At 36.0% G+C, this 16,659-nt stretch overlaps 1 protein-coding gene across 1 annotated transcript; it reads right to left on the reverse strand.

The window, feature by feature from the left end:
• Window positions 1-29: 29 nt before the first annotated feature.
• On the reverse strand, window positions 30-8,725 carry LOC134247866 (uncharacterized; the record flags this gene model as incomplete). Its single annotated transcript, XM_062730270.1, has 4 exons — window positions 8,678-8,725; window positions 7,474-7,706; window positions 6,495-7,163; window positions 30-466 (listed from the first exon to the last, which is right to left on the reverse strand). Coding segments are annotated over exons 1-4 (1,387 nt in total), but the record flags the coding sequence as incomplete, so codon positions are not given.
• Between the last annotated feature and the right edge of the window lie 7,934 nt (window positions 8,726-16,659).

Consider the following 16,659-nt stretch of genomic DNA (forward strand, 5'->3'; position numbering starts at 1 on the left):
TTCAGCATCTTGTCTCTTCAACTTTCTACCTGCAGTATTCATTTTCCTTTCTTTCTCTTTAATTTCAGTATCTTGTCGCTTTGACTTTCTCGCAAACTTATCCATTTGCCTTTCTTTCTCTTTAATTTCAGCATCTTTTCGCTTTATCTTTCTACCTGCAGTATCCATTTTCCTTTCTTTCTCTTTAATTTCAGTATCTAGTCGCTTTGACTTTCTTGCAAACTTATCCATTTCCCTTTCTTTCTCTTTAATTTCAGCATCTTTTCGCTTTATCTTTCTACCTGCAGTATTCATTTTCCTTTCTTTCTCTTTAATTTCAGTATCTAGTCGCTTTGACTTTCTTGCAAACTTATCCATTTCCCTTTCTTTCTCTTTAATTTCAGCATCTTGTCTTTTTAACTTTCTTGCAGCTGCATCTCTTTCCTTTTCTTTCTGTCTTATTTCAGCATTCTGACTTTTTAATTTCCTTGCAAATTGTTGTGAGATGTGTATTGTTTCATTATGTATATAATTAGTAACATTAAGTTTCTTGAACATTCCAGAGTGGTCAACATGTTCGGTCATTTGATCTAGAACATTCTTAAATTTTGTGTATGTCCAGATTGTTCCAGTAATAACATGTTTTAATAATTTCTAGAATATTCTAGATTTATGATACTATATAAATACCCTGTCAATTCAATGCATAGATATACAATAATTGTGAATACTTTGTCGTATAAGCACTATTGAGATATAACTGGGATAAATTTTCATTGGGACATTGTGTGCAGCAACGGACACTCTGATGTATGTATTAGATTCTTGCTAAGTTTGTACTTTATGTTTCATATACTTATTATATGTTACTGTAAATAAATTATTGTTAAGTTTAAATTGTGTTATTGATCTTTGCTGGCATTTCGGGTAATTCTGACCCATAACAGAATTGGGGGCTCGTCCGGGATAAAGAATTTTTGCACTTTTGCAGTTTATTGTCATAATTTTGCTCATTAATTTTTTGTTAAATTAAATTATAAGCCAGCAGAAATCAACATGGTGTTTTCGGTCACAGACTTTCTTAGTTCACCAAGTGTTCAGGTTTTTGATACGTTAAAAAAGGATGACTTGATCGCATTAGGTTTGCATTTTGGGTTAGATGTTAAATCCTCTCAGAGAAAGCAAGACATTAGAATTAAGGTTGCAAACAAACTAGTAGAAGAAAACATCTTTGAAAAATACGATCTTCCAGAATATACAGTTAAATCAGAGTTAGGCTCTTACAAAATGGCAGAATATCAGTTTCAATTAGAGTTAGAGAAAATGCGATTAGAAAGAGAAAAATTAGAAAGAGAAGATCGAGAAAAAGAAAGAGAAGAGCGAGAAAGAGAAAGAGAAGAACGAGAGCGTGAACGAAAATTTGAATTAGACAAATTAGCAGCAGAAAGAGAAGAGCGTGCAATGAACTTTGAATTAGAGAAATTAAAATTACAAAACCAACCAGAACCGTCAGTTGTCAAAACTGAATTTGACGCAGCAAAAAACATTAGGTTAGTTCCGAAATTTCAAGAAAAATCTGTAGACAAATATTTTCCCCAATTCGAAAAAGTCGCAGAGAATCTTAAATGGCCACAACACGTTTGGTCAACAATGTTACAAAGTGTACTGGTTGGAAAAGCGGCTGAGGTATACTCTGCACTAGGGGTAGTTGAGAGTTCAGACTATAAGAAGGTCAAAGCAGCAATATTAAAAGCATATGAATTAGTACCTGAAGCATATAGACAAAAATTCAGAAAGTATAGGAAGTTTGATAATCAAACATTTGTTGAATTTTCACGAGAGAAAGAAGATTTATTTGATCACTGGTTTAGATCTAAGAAACTTGATAAAACTTTTGCTAATTTGCGCCAAGTCATCCTGGTAGAAGAGTTTAAGGAATGTGTTTCTCAAGATTTGAAAACACATTTAGAAGATAAGAATGTGAAAACTCTTGAAGAGGCAGCAGTCATATCTGATACTTATGCTCTGTCTCATAAAAAGAATTTTGTATCAAGATCTCAGACTAGCAGTAATTCTACCAATTCAGACACATATAAAAAGAGTGGTTCAGGGTCTCAGTTTTTCACAAGTTCCCAGTCTCCATCCCAAGGTGGTTCTAAGTCCGGTCCAGGACGTATTGAAGGATCTTCTGGAATAGGGTCGCTTCCTACTTGTAGTTATTGTAAGAAAAAAGGTCATCTGATCAGTGAATGCTTTAAACTTAAGAGAAAAAATGATTTTGATAAAACTCAACCACATGCTTGTGCGGCAGTTAGAGGTGATAGAGAAGCCTTAGTTTCGATTTGTTCTGACACTCCTGATGTTCAGGGTTCACAGTCCAGTTCTATTGATTCTATGGAGGATTATAAGCCCTTTATGTCTCAGGGATTAGTTTCACTCGGTGACTCTAGCGAAATAAAACCTGTCCAGATTTTGAGAGATACTGGTGCTGCACAGACTTTGTTGTTAGAGGGCGTGCTTCCTTTGTCTGAGCAGACTTCTACTGGTGGGTCAGTTTTATTACAGGGTGTGGAGCTAGGCGTCATTGATGTTCCCCTGCATAGAATTAGTTTGAAGTCAGATTTAGTTACTGGACCTGTTATCGTAGGTGTTCGACCTACTCTTCCTGTTCCAGGCATTTCTTTGTTGTTAGGCAACGATTTAGCTGGTGGGAAGGTTGTACCTGATCCTATAGTTTGCGAGAAAATCAATTCAGATGTCATGTGCGATGATGAAGATGATGACATTTATCCAGCCTGTGCTGTTACTAGAGCGATGGCCAGAAGACGAGAAATGGAGGCAGACCATACTCAAGCCTTTGACGAGACGAATTCCTCTGTTGATATTGATTTGAATGACACTTTCTTATCTGACCTTGATGGCACTCAAACCAGCATGGAACCACACAATATCAAGAAGCAAAAGAAGAAAGAACTTTTACCAAAATTTGGTGGTGAGGATGATGAGTTGCATCCATTAGTTAGCCAAGGCAAGGACATCCTCAGCCGAGAACGTTTACTCTCTGAACAACATAAAGACCCATATATCATCCAACTTAGTAAGAGGGCACTTCCACCAGAAGAGGCTACTAAAGTTGGAGAATGCTTCTATATGAAAGATGGCATCCTTATGCGAAAATGGCGACCACCTGACGCTTCTCCAGATGAAGTGTGGCGTGTTGTTCACCAGATAGTGGTCCCAGCTGCTTATCATCGAGATGTCATGAGTTTAGCTCACGATACACCTATGGCAGGTCATTTAGGTGTCAATAAGACTTATAATAGGATTCTGAGTCATTTTTATTGGCCTAAGCTAAGAAAGGATGTTTCGAAGTTTTGCAAGTCATGCCATGTCTGTCAGATGGTAGGTAAACCAAATCAGAAGATACCATCTGCTCCTCTCCAACCCATTCCAGCTTTTGAAGAACCGTTTAGTCGAGTGTTGGTGGATTGTGTAGGACCTTTGCCTAGGACCAGATCTGGAAACCAGTATTTACTTACCATTATGTGTACATCCACTCGATTTCCTGAAGCCATACCTCTAAGGAATATAAAGGCAAAGAGCATAGTTAAGGCCCTAACCAAGTTTTTCAGTTTTGTAGGAGCACCCAAGGCAATTCAGTCGGATCAAGGCTCAAATTTTATGTCGGGGTTGTTCCAGCAAGTCATGCATGAGTTGGGTATAAGGCAATATAGATCAACTGCTTATCATCCTGAGTCCCAGGGAGCGCTAGAACGTTTTCATCAAACCCTAAAAACAATGCTGAAGACCTATTGTTACCAGTATGAGAAAGACTGGGATGAAGGGGTTCATCTTGTACTATTTGCTGCACGAGAGGCAGGCCAGGAGTCTCTTGGGTTTAGTCCTTTTGAATTGGTGTTCGGTCATACAGTTAGAGGTCCTTTGAAATTGTTGAAGGAAAAGTGGCTGACTGAGACTAGTGATCTTAATCTTTTAGATTATGTGTCTGATTTCAAAGAAAAACTTTACAATGCTTGTAAATTAGCACAAGAAAATTTGAAGAATTCTCAGATGAAAATGAAAATGTGGTATGACAAAGATGCCAGAAATAGGGTGTTTAAGCCAGGTGATAAGGTTCTTGTATTTTTACCTATTCCTGGTCATCCTTTACAGGCCAAATTTTATGGCCCTTATGAAATTGAAAGCAAGATCAGTGATGTAAACTATGTAGTTAAGACACCAGGTCGACGTAAAGAGAAACGGGTTTGTCACATTAACATGTTAAAAGAGTATTTTGAAAGGTGTGACCGAAATTCTGTAAAACCAGTTTCCACTTTAGCCAATGCTAAGACTGTTCAAAATTATACTGAAAGTGATACGAGTGTAGAAATGAATGAGAAAGATTGTAATCAGAGTGTTCGTTTGAAAAACTCAGAAATTTTGGCTGATTTTGATGCCAAACTTGGACATTTGAACATTCATCAAAAAGAACAAGTTAAAAACTTGATGAATGAGTATCATCAAATCTTTTCGGATGTTCCAAAGAAAACTAATGCAGCTTGTCATGATGTCATAGTGAGTGACGTTCTGCCTATCAAACAACATCCGTACCGTCTGAATCCAATAAAATTGCAGTACCTAAGAAGGGAAGTGCAGTACATGTTGGACAATGACATTGTTGAACCTAGTAAAAGTGATTGGAGCTCACCATGTATTCTTGTACCAAAACAAGACGGTTCGTACCGATTATGTACAGACTTTAGAAAGGTGAATTCTGTTACCAAAACTGATTCATACCCAATACCTAGAATCGATGACTGTATTGACAACATTGGAAACGCCAAATTTGTCAGTAAATTTGACCTGTTGAAAGGCTACTGGCAAGTGCCGTTAACAGAAAGAGCAAAAGAAATATCTGCTTTTGCTACACCAGATGGACTTTACCAGTATAAAGTAATGCCTTTTGGCATGAAAAACGCACCGGCAACATTCCAAAGGATGATTCACTCCCTTCTTCAAGACCTTGAGGGATGCGAGGCCTACATTGATGATGTCGTCATATACAGCAACACATGGGACGAACATCTCCGAATCATGCGTGCTTTATTTGACATTTTAGCTAAAGCAAACTTAACTGTGAATCTTAAGAAGAGCGAATTTTGTCATGCTTATGTAGAGTATTTAGGTCATAAAGTAGGTCAAGGTTATGTTACACCCATAATGGCTAAAGTGGAAGCTATTGCAAAGTTCCCGATTCCTACAAACAAGAAAGAATTAATGAGGTTTTTGGGCATGGCTGGGTTTTACAGAAAATTTTGTCCAAATTTTTCCTCAGTTGTTAGTCCACTTACAAATCTTTTACAAAAGAGGGTTAAATTTGAATGGACAAAGGACTGTGAAAAATCCTTCCATAAAATCAAATATGTCCTTATGAGCAACCCAGTTCTGTCAACTCCAGATTTTTCTAAGCAATTTAAGCTTACTGTTGATGCTAGTGATGTTGGAATCGGGGCAGCTTTTGTTTAAGAACATAGTGATAAGGTAGATAGAGTTGTTTCTTATTTTTCAAAGAAACTTACAAAATGTCAACAAAACTATTCCACCATTGAAAAGGAATGCCTTGCTTTGTTGTTAGCCTTACAGCATTTTGATGTTTATTTGAATGTTACTTTGCATCCAATTCTTGTATATACGGATCACAACCCCCTGACATTTTTGCATAAATTGTCAAACAAGAATCAAAGACTGACTAGATGGAGTTTGTTGTTACAAGAATACAACATAACAATTAAGCATATCAAAGGCAAAGACAATGTTATTGCAGACGCCTTGTCAAGAGTATCGTAAACATACTAGATTTTGTATTAATGTACATGTTTTACAATTTAAGTTTTTCATTGACATTCAAACTTTTTAAGGGGGGAGGTGTTGTGAGATGTGTATTGTTTCATTATGTATATAATTAGTAACATTAAGTTTCTTGAACATTCCAGAGTGGTCAACATGTTCGGTCATTTGATCTAGAACATTCTTAAATTTTGTGTATGTCCAGATTGTTCCAGTAATAACATGTTTTAATAATTTCTAGTATATTCTAGATTTATGATACTATATAAATACCCTGTCAATTCAATGCATAGATATACAATAATTGTGAATACTTTGTCGTATAAGCACTATTGAGATATAACTGGGATAAATTTTCATTGGGACATTGTGTGCAGCAACGGACACTCTGATGTATGTATTAGATTCTTGCTAAGTTTGTACTTTATGTTTCATATACTTATTATATGTTACTGTAAATAAATTATTGTTAAGTTTAAATTGTGTTATTGATCTTTGCTGGCATTTCGGGTAATTCTGACCCATAACAAAATGTTGCAGTTTCAGTTTCTCTGCTTTTTATATCATCATTTTGTCTTCTCAACTTTTTTGCATGTGTTTCTTTGTTTCTCTCTACATGCTTAAACTGTACATTTTGTCTTTTTGTCCTCATGTACTCTCTCATATACCTTTTTCTGCATAGGTTTTGATCTGGATTTGTAACAGATGAGAGATGATCATCCATTTTGTAAAAATTCTTCTGCAGTGGACTTTTCTCTGGAAAACTATGATGCAAAGTTTTAATTGAGATTGGTAAGATTTCAAACTGCATTGCAAAGTCTATATGCATACTGTTATACATACTGTACAGATATGATACCAAATCATCAATACCCGTGCTTTGTACTAGTACTGATTTACCATCACAGGAAGACATGCCAGCACTGTCATGTGAATGAGAGTCAAAAAAGTAATATTCCTTGTCTGACACTTTGTATACACCAGAACAAATTGCCCCTATCATTATCAGCAAATATCTAGAAACCTGGAAAGCTTCTTCTAAAGCTTGATGCAATGATTTCACTTGAGTAATTTGTTCTTCAGAGACAAGTAATCCCCACATTGTTTCAAATTTCTCGATGACATGATGATTTTCTCCTAAAGTTAAGTTACTTGGCAACTCATCCAGTTTAAGTAGCTTGTTTAGAAACATTTGTCTTTGCTGCAAATTCTTGACCAACATAACATAAACCTGATCCCCTGCTATTAAAGTGCTATCAATAAATTCTGTTGAGAATGAAAACCCTTCATAACTTTTAATCAGCATAACAAGAGCATTGCAGGTACACTGACTTCCTCTAGAAAATGATGAAAACCTTGCATCTCCTTGATGAAATGACCCAAATGCTAATTTTGTATTGCATACCTGGTTGATTGCATGACTAAGTGATTTGCTTTTTTCAGCCATTACACCTTCATTTTGCAGGGCTGTTTTAGTGATTGAGGTATTGTTTGTCAATTTTTGTTCAATATTGTTTTGCAAATTTCTTTCATGAGATTCATTGAGCAGATTTGTTTCACATAGTTCATTGAGCAGATTCATATCACAAAGTTCATTGAGCAAATTCATATCACAAGTTTTTAGGTTTTCCTGTTTTTTTTTGTAACCTGAGGGCAGGCTCCTCAGGGTCAACATTGGTTTTACTGTTTTTCACGAGGCCAGTCTCCTCAGTCATTTTAATGTCATACATTGTTTTACTGTTTTTTAAGAGGCCAGTCTCCTCAGTCAAGTCCAGGTCAGAAAGTGTTTTACTGTTTTTCATGAGGCCAGTCTCCTCAGTCTTGTCAGTCCGTATCTCTTTCCTGGCACCACTCATCCTCCAGTACTTCCTCCTAGGCATCTACAAAGGACAAAGTTGATAATGAATAGAGATACTATAGATGTACAGTCAAGCCTTGTTAATATGGAAGCTTAATTATTATAGTCTGGTTTTAATAAGCATTAGGAATACCAAATTTTACCCCAAATTACATTTACTTGTAGATATACTTGTAGAATTTTTTCCATCAAGTTTTGTATAATTTCAAAATTTCCAACCCATTATTAAAAGTTCAGTACATTTAATTTTCCAACCCATAATTAAAATGAAAAATCAGGTAAATAGAGTTATAAGTTGACATATCATCAACATAGGCCTAATTAACATGTTATAGAAAAGACAAATGATAGGCAGTATATTGTGTAAATGAAACCGAAATAGAACAGGAAATTATCAGTTAAAACCAAATTTTTGATACTTGCTAGTCTCCGGGTGAGGTGTCTTAATACAATATTGCTCAGAGAATTGCTATCTAATTTGTCCTTTAAAGAAATTGGCACAACATTATGTAATACTTGATGCCCTATAAGAGGAACCGAAACGTTCCAATCAAATGAAATTTACCATTTTAATGCACATGACATCACTATATAATTGTTGCCACGACTGCTGACCTTGACTAAATTAATGTAAAGGTTTAACATCTTTTAACTTTTACATACATAAGGATCAACTGTCTTAATGAATATTATATTTATAGTGTTGTATTTTGCATGCACTATGCCTAAATAGTAGTCAGGGTTTGACACCTGGTGCATGAGACAGAGGCATGGTGCACAAGACTCATAATTAGCCATACACCATTTTCTATATTATTGTCTGTGATATATCAACACCAGAGTATACCCTTGAGATTCGTCAAACCTGACTGCTTTATTGTCACGGGTATCAGCATGGAATGACGACCCGTGTTCGTGCTGGTTATCTTGCATTACCTTTGTTTTCATTTTATTGCAGTTATGTGTCTTTGTTTATTTGTGTACTGCACTGACCTGTTCAACTATAATTGTAGGTTTCTTTGATTTCTTACTTTCCTGCATTAGATTAAGTATTACGTTATTATTGTTGCTACCTAGTGGTATATATTATACGTCCGTCTACACTGTTGTCAACAGATTACAATGAACAGTGACAAAGTCCTGCCCTTTATTAGGGGTATGCAGGTATAACTAGATATCATTGAGATGGTGGCCATCTCAAAGGGCCCAGTTTTTAGCAATGAACATGAAAATGAAAGGTAGCTGAAAATGGTTAATTTTGAAGGTGTTTGAGATTAAAGGGGACAAAAAGTAACTACTACCTGAAAAATAATACATTTAAAAAACTTTAAGAAATGTATCCTCTATGAAAATTGTTGCATATCTTCTATCATAATATAGAATGAAAATCACATACACAGTCAATTTGTTTGAGGCCGAGTGGAATTATGCACCCAACAAAGATTTTAAACAGAGAGGCTATTTTTCATATAATTCTGCTGTGGCCTTGACCTTTGACGTAAAAACATTGTTCAAGGTCACTGCACACCGGTAACCCAAAGGCACTCTGTTGGTGAAGTATGAGCCAGATTGGGCCAAAGGGAGAGAAAATATGCTCCGGACAAGGATTTTTTATATAATTCTGTTCTGACCTCTACTTTGATGAAGAAACATTGTTCAAGGTCATTGCACACCGCTTACCCTAAGGCACTCTGTGGATAAGCATGAGCCAATTTGGGCCAAGGAGAGAGAAGAGATGCTCCGGACAAGAGATCTCAGACAGACAGACAGACAGGACAGACAGACTGATCACTATAGGGCCCCGCCTAGAGGGGCCCTTATAATAGCGATTCTCTGAACAAAAATATCAGACATGTTCCTTTTAAGAATGGTGTTTAGCTTTAATCAGATATCATTAAATAGTACTCTCCCCAACACCTAGTATCCATTGGATCTATTACATTACCAGAAAAGAGGCACTCTTGCTTATCATAACTTAGTACTTAGTTAGTTTTTTTAATACCCAGAAGTAGAGAAGAAGATTTTCAAAGAATAAATGCATTTTCACTATATAACCAATAGAGCCCCGCCCTAACACCAGAACCCCTGACCCTGGGGTCATAAAATTCACAATTTCGAAATAGGCACTCTTGCTCATCATAATTATGTGCTTATTTAGTTTATTTAATACCCAGAAGTAGAGAAGAAGATTTTCAAAGAATTAATGCATTTTCACTATATAACCAATAGAGCCCCGCCCAAACACCAGAATCCCTGACCCTGGGGTCATAAAATTCACAATTTAGGAAGAGGCACTCTTGCTCATCATACCTATGTACTTGGTTTGTTTATTTAATACCTAGGAGCAGAGAAGAAGATTTTCAAAGAAATCATGCATTTTCACTATATAACCTATATAGCCCCGCCCTAGCACTAGAACCCCTGACCCTGGGGCCATGAATTTCACAATTTAAGTAGAGGACTCAATGCTCATTACATTCATGCAAACAGTTTGCGTGCTTGATGTCCAGGAGTAAAGAAGAAGATTTTTAAAGATTGCAATAATTTTAGTGATTTTTGCCCCACCCCCCAGGCCCCAGGGGGGCAGGGACCATGAAATTCACAATTATTGTTCTCCTTCACCCATAGATGCTGTATACCAAATTTGGTTGAAATTGGTTAAGTGGTTTCAGAGAAGAAGCTGAAAATGTTCAAATGTTAACACACGACGCACGACGACGGACGAAAACGGATAGCAATAGGTCACCTGAGTTACTCAGGTGACCTAATAAAGAACAAGTTTACATCAAATTTGTACGAAAATGCCTAAACAAAGAGTGTGCTGAAATTTCTAGTATCTGCGACTAGCAATTACTGAGAAAACTGTTACAAAAATTTAGTACCAACAGACACACAAGGGTACAAGAGATGTTTGTAAAACATTTATGCCCCCCTACCCCCAAACTGGAATTTTTCTAAGTCCAAAAGGGCATAACTCTGTCTAAAATGGTGCAATCCTACCCAAAACATTTTTTTACCTAGGTATTCAGCTGAAATATCTGTATACTAAATTTTATTTCAATATGTGCAACCTCTGCAAAGAAAATGAATGGAAACCACAATCAAGTGGAATTTTTTCTAAGTCCAAGGGGCATAATTCTAACAAAAAGAAATGTGATCGTACCCAAAACAGAACTTGACCTAGATATTTATCTGATATATCTGTATACTAAAGGATGAGGTGACTTGCGGCCCCTCGTATATTGATAAAAATTAAATGTCTAAATTTTACTCAATTTTTGGTATGTAACTAATCACTGATTTGTGAACCTTTATAGAATACTATTTTTAACAAAAATAGAGACGTGATTTGAAAGATATAGATCTTTTATTGGGGTAGGGGTATCATGTTTACATTCAATTCCCATTGCATTTTAACCTCGCCCCACTCTCTAAAGCCCTTAAAATATGCAAGCGCAGGTAGGTACAATTTTCTCCTTTGTCTGGTCACTGTATTTTATTGAAATCTACCTATATGTGAAAGGAGAAAATTGTACCTAACTGCGCTCACATGCTATTTTTCAAAATATTGTAAAATCTGGTTGGCCTTTCCCATTATAAACAGATCGACGGAACTAGATTTTCTGACGTAAGAATGAATTCATATGCTAATCGAGGCACAGGCAATTCTTTCTAACTGACCAATCAGCTAAATGTAATTCGTAACTAGTGAGTACCACAAAAATACAATGGAAACGTGCTTTGAAGTTTACTGTTTTTTATGCATTTGAGTCACAGATTAGACACAGATCTACATATGTACCATTTCCGAGACCAGAGTAAAATTTATGATATACTGTTACGAACAATTGATAGAATATACATGATATGTATACATTAGTTTAAAGTTTCGTAGCGTGTTTGGTGAGAAATTCGCTAGGTCTACACGTATTCCTGAGTATCGGTGAATACAAGTTTCATGTGCATTTCTAGTCCTAAAAACCGTAAATACTGAAAATTCATGCTTATTATTTAGTATAAACAGCATTGGCTGATCTTTATAAAAGTTTGAAATGTAGAATATGATAACAGGTAAATTGACCTAAACCACGTTTTTGCGATAAAATGTAAACGTAGTAAACCAGCATGTTTTGTTGTTCTGTCATCGGATTGGACAATGACAAAGTGCGAAATAACAAAAATAGCCATATAAGGTCTTCTCGGACACGCATATCCCTCTATTGTACTAACACCCGCCCATTCTCTTGCCATAAGACAAAATATTTGCTTGAACCTGGCCGAATTAAGCTGTGATTGGGTCTAAAAAATCAAAGATCATGCGGTATTCCTTATAATTTAAAAGTGTCTGAACTATTGAAACTATTCAAAAGGCGTCGTATTTATTCACTCGTGTTTGAAAACTACCAACATAGTTGTAGATTAAACATAATTCGTCGTGGAAAAGGGGGCCCCAGATAGCAGTTATGTCACATCATCCTTTCATTTCAATATGTGCAACCTCTACAAAAAAAATGAACACAAACTGCAAATAAATGGAATTTTTCAAATTCCAAGGGCATAACTCTAACAAAAAGAATGCGATCGTACCCAACACAGAACTTGACCTAGATATTTATCTGATATATCTGTAATACTAAATTTCATTTCAATATGTGCCTCTGCAAAGAAAATGAACACAAACTGCAAATAAATGGAATTTTTCTAAGTTCAAGGGGCATAACTCTGTCAAGAATGGTGGGATCGTACCCAAAACAGAACTTGCTCTAGATATTTACCAGATAAACCTGTGTACCAAATCTCATTTCAGTATGTGCAACGGTTGTGAAGAAAATGAACGGAAACTAAATGGACCGACAGCAGTAAAGCAAAATGCCCTCCCTTTTTCGAAGGGGGTCATAAAAACAGTATACCCCTCCTTCGGAGTGGGCGTCTAAATAAATCATTTCTGCACAATGGAAAATGTATTCAACAATTCAATGCATTTGATTTTCTTTCCAATTAAATTATTGCTGTGACCATGCGATGTTTGATCACTGCAAGTAATTTTTTTTCATAGCAAAAAATATTTCATGTCAATGAGATTACAGTCTTTAACAGTATCGGAGTACCGTATGGATATATAATATAATTTAAATAGTTCTTTTTAAAAAAGCAGAAAATGAAATCAAACCTTTTGCATACACTTTCCAATCAAGATAATTTGTTGTTACAAAACAGGGATTAATCTAGGGCATATTTACTACCAATATTCCGGTTTTCTCACCACGTGAACATCCCATTTCCCCCCTTTAAGCTTTTTAATAAGTCAAAATATCCCCTTACAATAATGAAAAGCTTAAATATATCTTCTTTTCTTTATAAAAACTGAGGGGAAAAAAGTAGATATCGACATGATTATCAGAATGTGTGAAATAAGGTTTTACTTTGCTATTTTATGCACATTAAATGAAAAATGAAAAAAAAATGAAAATAAAGATGCTTAAGTTCAATTGTCCAACCCCCCCCCCCCCCCCCCCCCCAGGGCGGTAGATAGACATCTCGGCCCAAAATTATTGATATGTCGGCCAATACACACCTCGGCCCAAGCAAACTTGTGATAGAAAAAATTAAATCAATGTCTGAATTGGTGTTATTAATAATAATAATCAAAAGATAACTTATTCTTCCAGACAATGATATTTTAAAAATCAAATAAGGCAGGGGGGTTCTTTGAAAAATGATTTGTTTATTTTTGAAACTAACTAAATTCTTTTTAGTCCTTAACTTGGATCTCTGCCATGGGGAAATGCACAATATATATGGTAGGTAATACTATTTCAAGACAGTAGGAATTTTTTCATACCATTTTATATTTAAAATTATAAAATATATTCAAAATCTAAAATCCACATAAATGTTGTATCTTATGGTACATGTATCACTTTGCATTGTTCCTCTCTGAGGATTGGAAACATATGACATGGGTCTATAATCTGTGAAAAGGAATGGACTTCATGTAACATTTTTTTTTTTTTAAATTTTGACATCGAATGAATTTTCTTAATGTACAATGTGGTTGAAAGCATAACTTACAAATGTATAACCTTTGTGAACATTTTCATATGAAATGACCGAGACAATGTTCAATGGAAGATAGATGAGCAGACCCTAAACCTGTCATTGGGCCAAGATATCATGGGCCTGGGGTGTCACCCTGCACCAGGTAGACTGGTCCCCAGACCCCAGCCGATTTTCCAAATTTCTCCAGAAAGGGTAATTTCCCGCAGACCTAAATTAATCCCTGCGAATATAACATTATAATAGGCAAAAAAACAACACAACACATTCACACAATCAGTCTTTTTAATTTTTATTCAGACAGGCCCCTGGATCATGATTCAAGACACCTCTTTGATTTAAGTCAAAATCTTTCAATGTTGTGGGGGCCAAAGAGATTAAAATCAAATTATGTTTTAGTATAAATCCATACAAGTGTTATTTGAAAGTTTTTAGATTAATAAATTACATCTTGTTATTAGTTAATAAACATTCTACAAGCTGATGAAAATTATACTTAAGTCTTCATCTATTTCATGATCCTGGGGCTAGAAGACTACGGCACGTTACTTCAAATTATGACAAATAATATGTACTGCCCCCATTACTATATTGCTCATATCATGCTTCTCTCTTTCCTTGCATTTACTTTTTGCCCTCAACCTAGGCATTTCGATTATTATTCATCAATAAAAATATTAATCTTGTAATGTATTCTAAATTGTTTTACAGTATCCTAGTCATCGTCCTATATATCTAGACTGCGAGTTTCCATCATGTCCATTGTGCATCGTATTTTCTTAACCTTTCTGAATAAAGATGGGTATGATCGTATCTGCACAAACGATAGTTCCGTGTATAAAACCATCACACGTCAGACTTTATCGGCGATACTGATTGCAGAATAATTGTTGAATTCATAATAAATTTGTTCAAACAGTTTAATCAACTCAAATACAGTACGCAAATGAACACATCGCAACTCCTTGAATCGCTTCGATGTTTCATGCATGTTTTAAAATATTACCTCTACTTATGAGCGAAAACAAACCAGGTATCTTAATTAGAATTAAATCTGGATATATATGTCTTCGATAACTGTCTTTCACCCAACGCAACGTGGCCATAAACAAAGAGCCTCGTTCTGATTTCGTATGTTGTAATATTCGGAATGTCGAGCCCGATCGGAAACAAAATCGAAAGAAAAAACAGCGTCCTACCCACGGCCACAGGTCTCATAATTAAAATAAATTAGAATTTAAACTTTCCCAGGATGCTTTCACATAAGCTTAAGATTTTCTGGCCAATTGGCTTTTGAGAAAAAAGATTGTTAAAGAATTTGTTTCTACATATTTCAATGAAAAACTTGGATTCCCTGTTGTGGCCCCGCCCTACCCCTGGGTCATGATTTCAACAATTTAGAGTCTACACTATCAAAGGATTTTTCCACATAAGTTTCAGCTTTTATGAAACAGAGGTTCTTTAGAAGAAGATTTTTAAAGATTTTCCCTATATGTTTCAATGTAAAACTTTGATTCCCTGTTGTGGCCCCGCCCTACCCCTGGGGGTCATGGTTTTTAAAATCTAGAATCTACACTACCCCAGGATGCTTCCACATAAGTTTCAGCATTTCTGGCCCAGCGGTTCTTGAGAAGAAGATTTTTAAAGATTTTTCTCATATATTTCTATGTAAAACTTTGATTCCCCATTGTGGCCCCTCCCTATCCCCGGGGGTTATGACTTTAACAATTTATAATCTACACTATCCCAGGATGCTTCCACATAAGTTTCAGCTTTTCTGGCCCAGTGGTTCTTGAGAAGAAGATTTTCAAAGATTTTTCCTATATATTTCTATATAAAACTTTGATTGGCCTTTATGGCCCCGCCCTTCCCCCCGGGGTCATGATTTGTACAATTTAGAATCTACATTATACCAGAATGCAACCACATAAGTTTCAACTTTACTGGCCCAGTGGTTCTTGAGAAGAAGATTTTTTAATGACCCCACCCTATTTTTGTCTTTTCTTGATTATCTCCCCTTGCGAGGGGATATGTCCCTTCATTTTAACAATTTAAATTCCCCTTTACCCAAGGATGCCTTGTACCAAGTTTGGTCAAAATTGGCCCAGTGGTTCTTGAGAAGAAGTCGAAAATGTGAAAAGTTTACAGACGGACAGACAGACAGACAGACAGACAGACGGACAGACGGACGGACGACGGACAAAATGTGATCAGAAAAGCTCACTTGAGCCTTCGGCTCAGGTGAGCTAAAAACGAAGGATTCCGAAAAAGACACCAAGCTATTGCTGACAGTAAGAAATTAAGTTTGCTGGATACTTTACATTTGGATTTGTTTCAACAAGATCGATTTCTACCCAATGGAGTGGACGTCCGTTTGCGATTTAATCGAGCTAGACCTTCTTTCTACATGATGATCAAAGGAGGAAGTACAGGAAAAGTGAAAATATTGAGTATGATCTTGTGGGTGAGAAAAGTCAAACCCACAGCAGTCATGATGAATACCATTAATCAGAGTTTGAATACCCACAGAGCCAAATATCCCTTGAGAAGAGTGGAAGTGAAAACCTTTACCATTCCCATAGGGACCCAGTCTAAGATAACGGATCATTTGTTTCAAGGTCAGATGCCTAAACGTCTCATTTTAGGCTTTGTGGAGAATGCGGCCTTTAACGGAGATAAAACTAAAAATCCCTTTCATTTCCAAAACTTTGGGATCAAGAAATTAGATGTCAGTATCAACGGAGAGACCATGAGTACTCGTTGTTTTGAGCCTAATTTCAACGACGATTTATATCTGAGATCCTATCTCAGTCTGTATCAAGCTCTGGGAAAATTAGGAGAAGATTGGGCTCCAGACATCACCCTAGAAGAGTATAAAAGCGGCTACACTCTATGGGGCTGGGATTTCACTAAAGATC

This window comes from Saccostrea cucullata, unplaced genomic scaffold, assembly GCF_032062105.1.
Source record: "Saccostrea cucullata isolate Sc308-1 unplaced genomic scaffold, CSIRO_AGI_Scuc_v1 ctg14272, whole genome shotgun sequence".
In the NCBI taxonomy this organism is placed as follows: domain Eukaryota; kingdom Metazoa; phylum Mollusca; class Bivalvia; order Ostreida; family Ostreidae; genus Saccostrea; species Saccostrea cuccullata.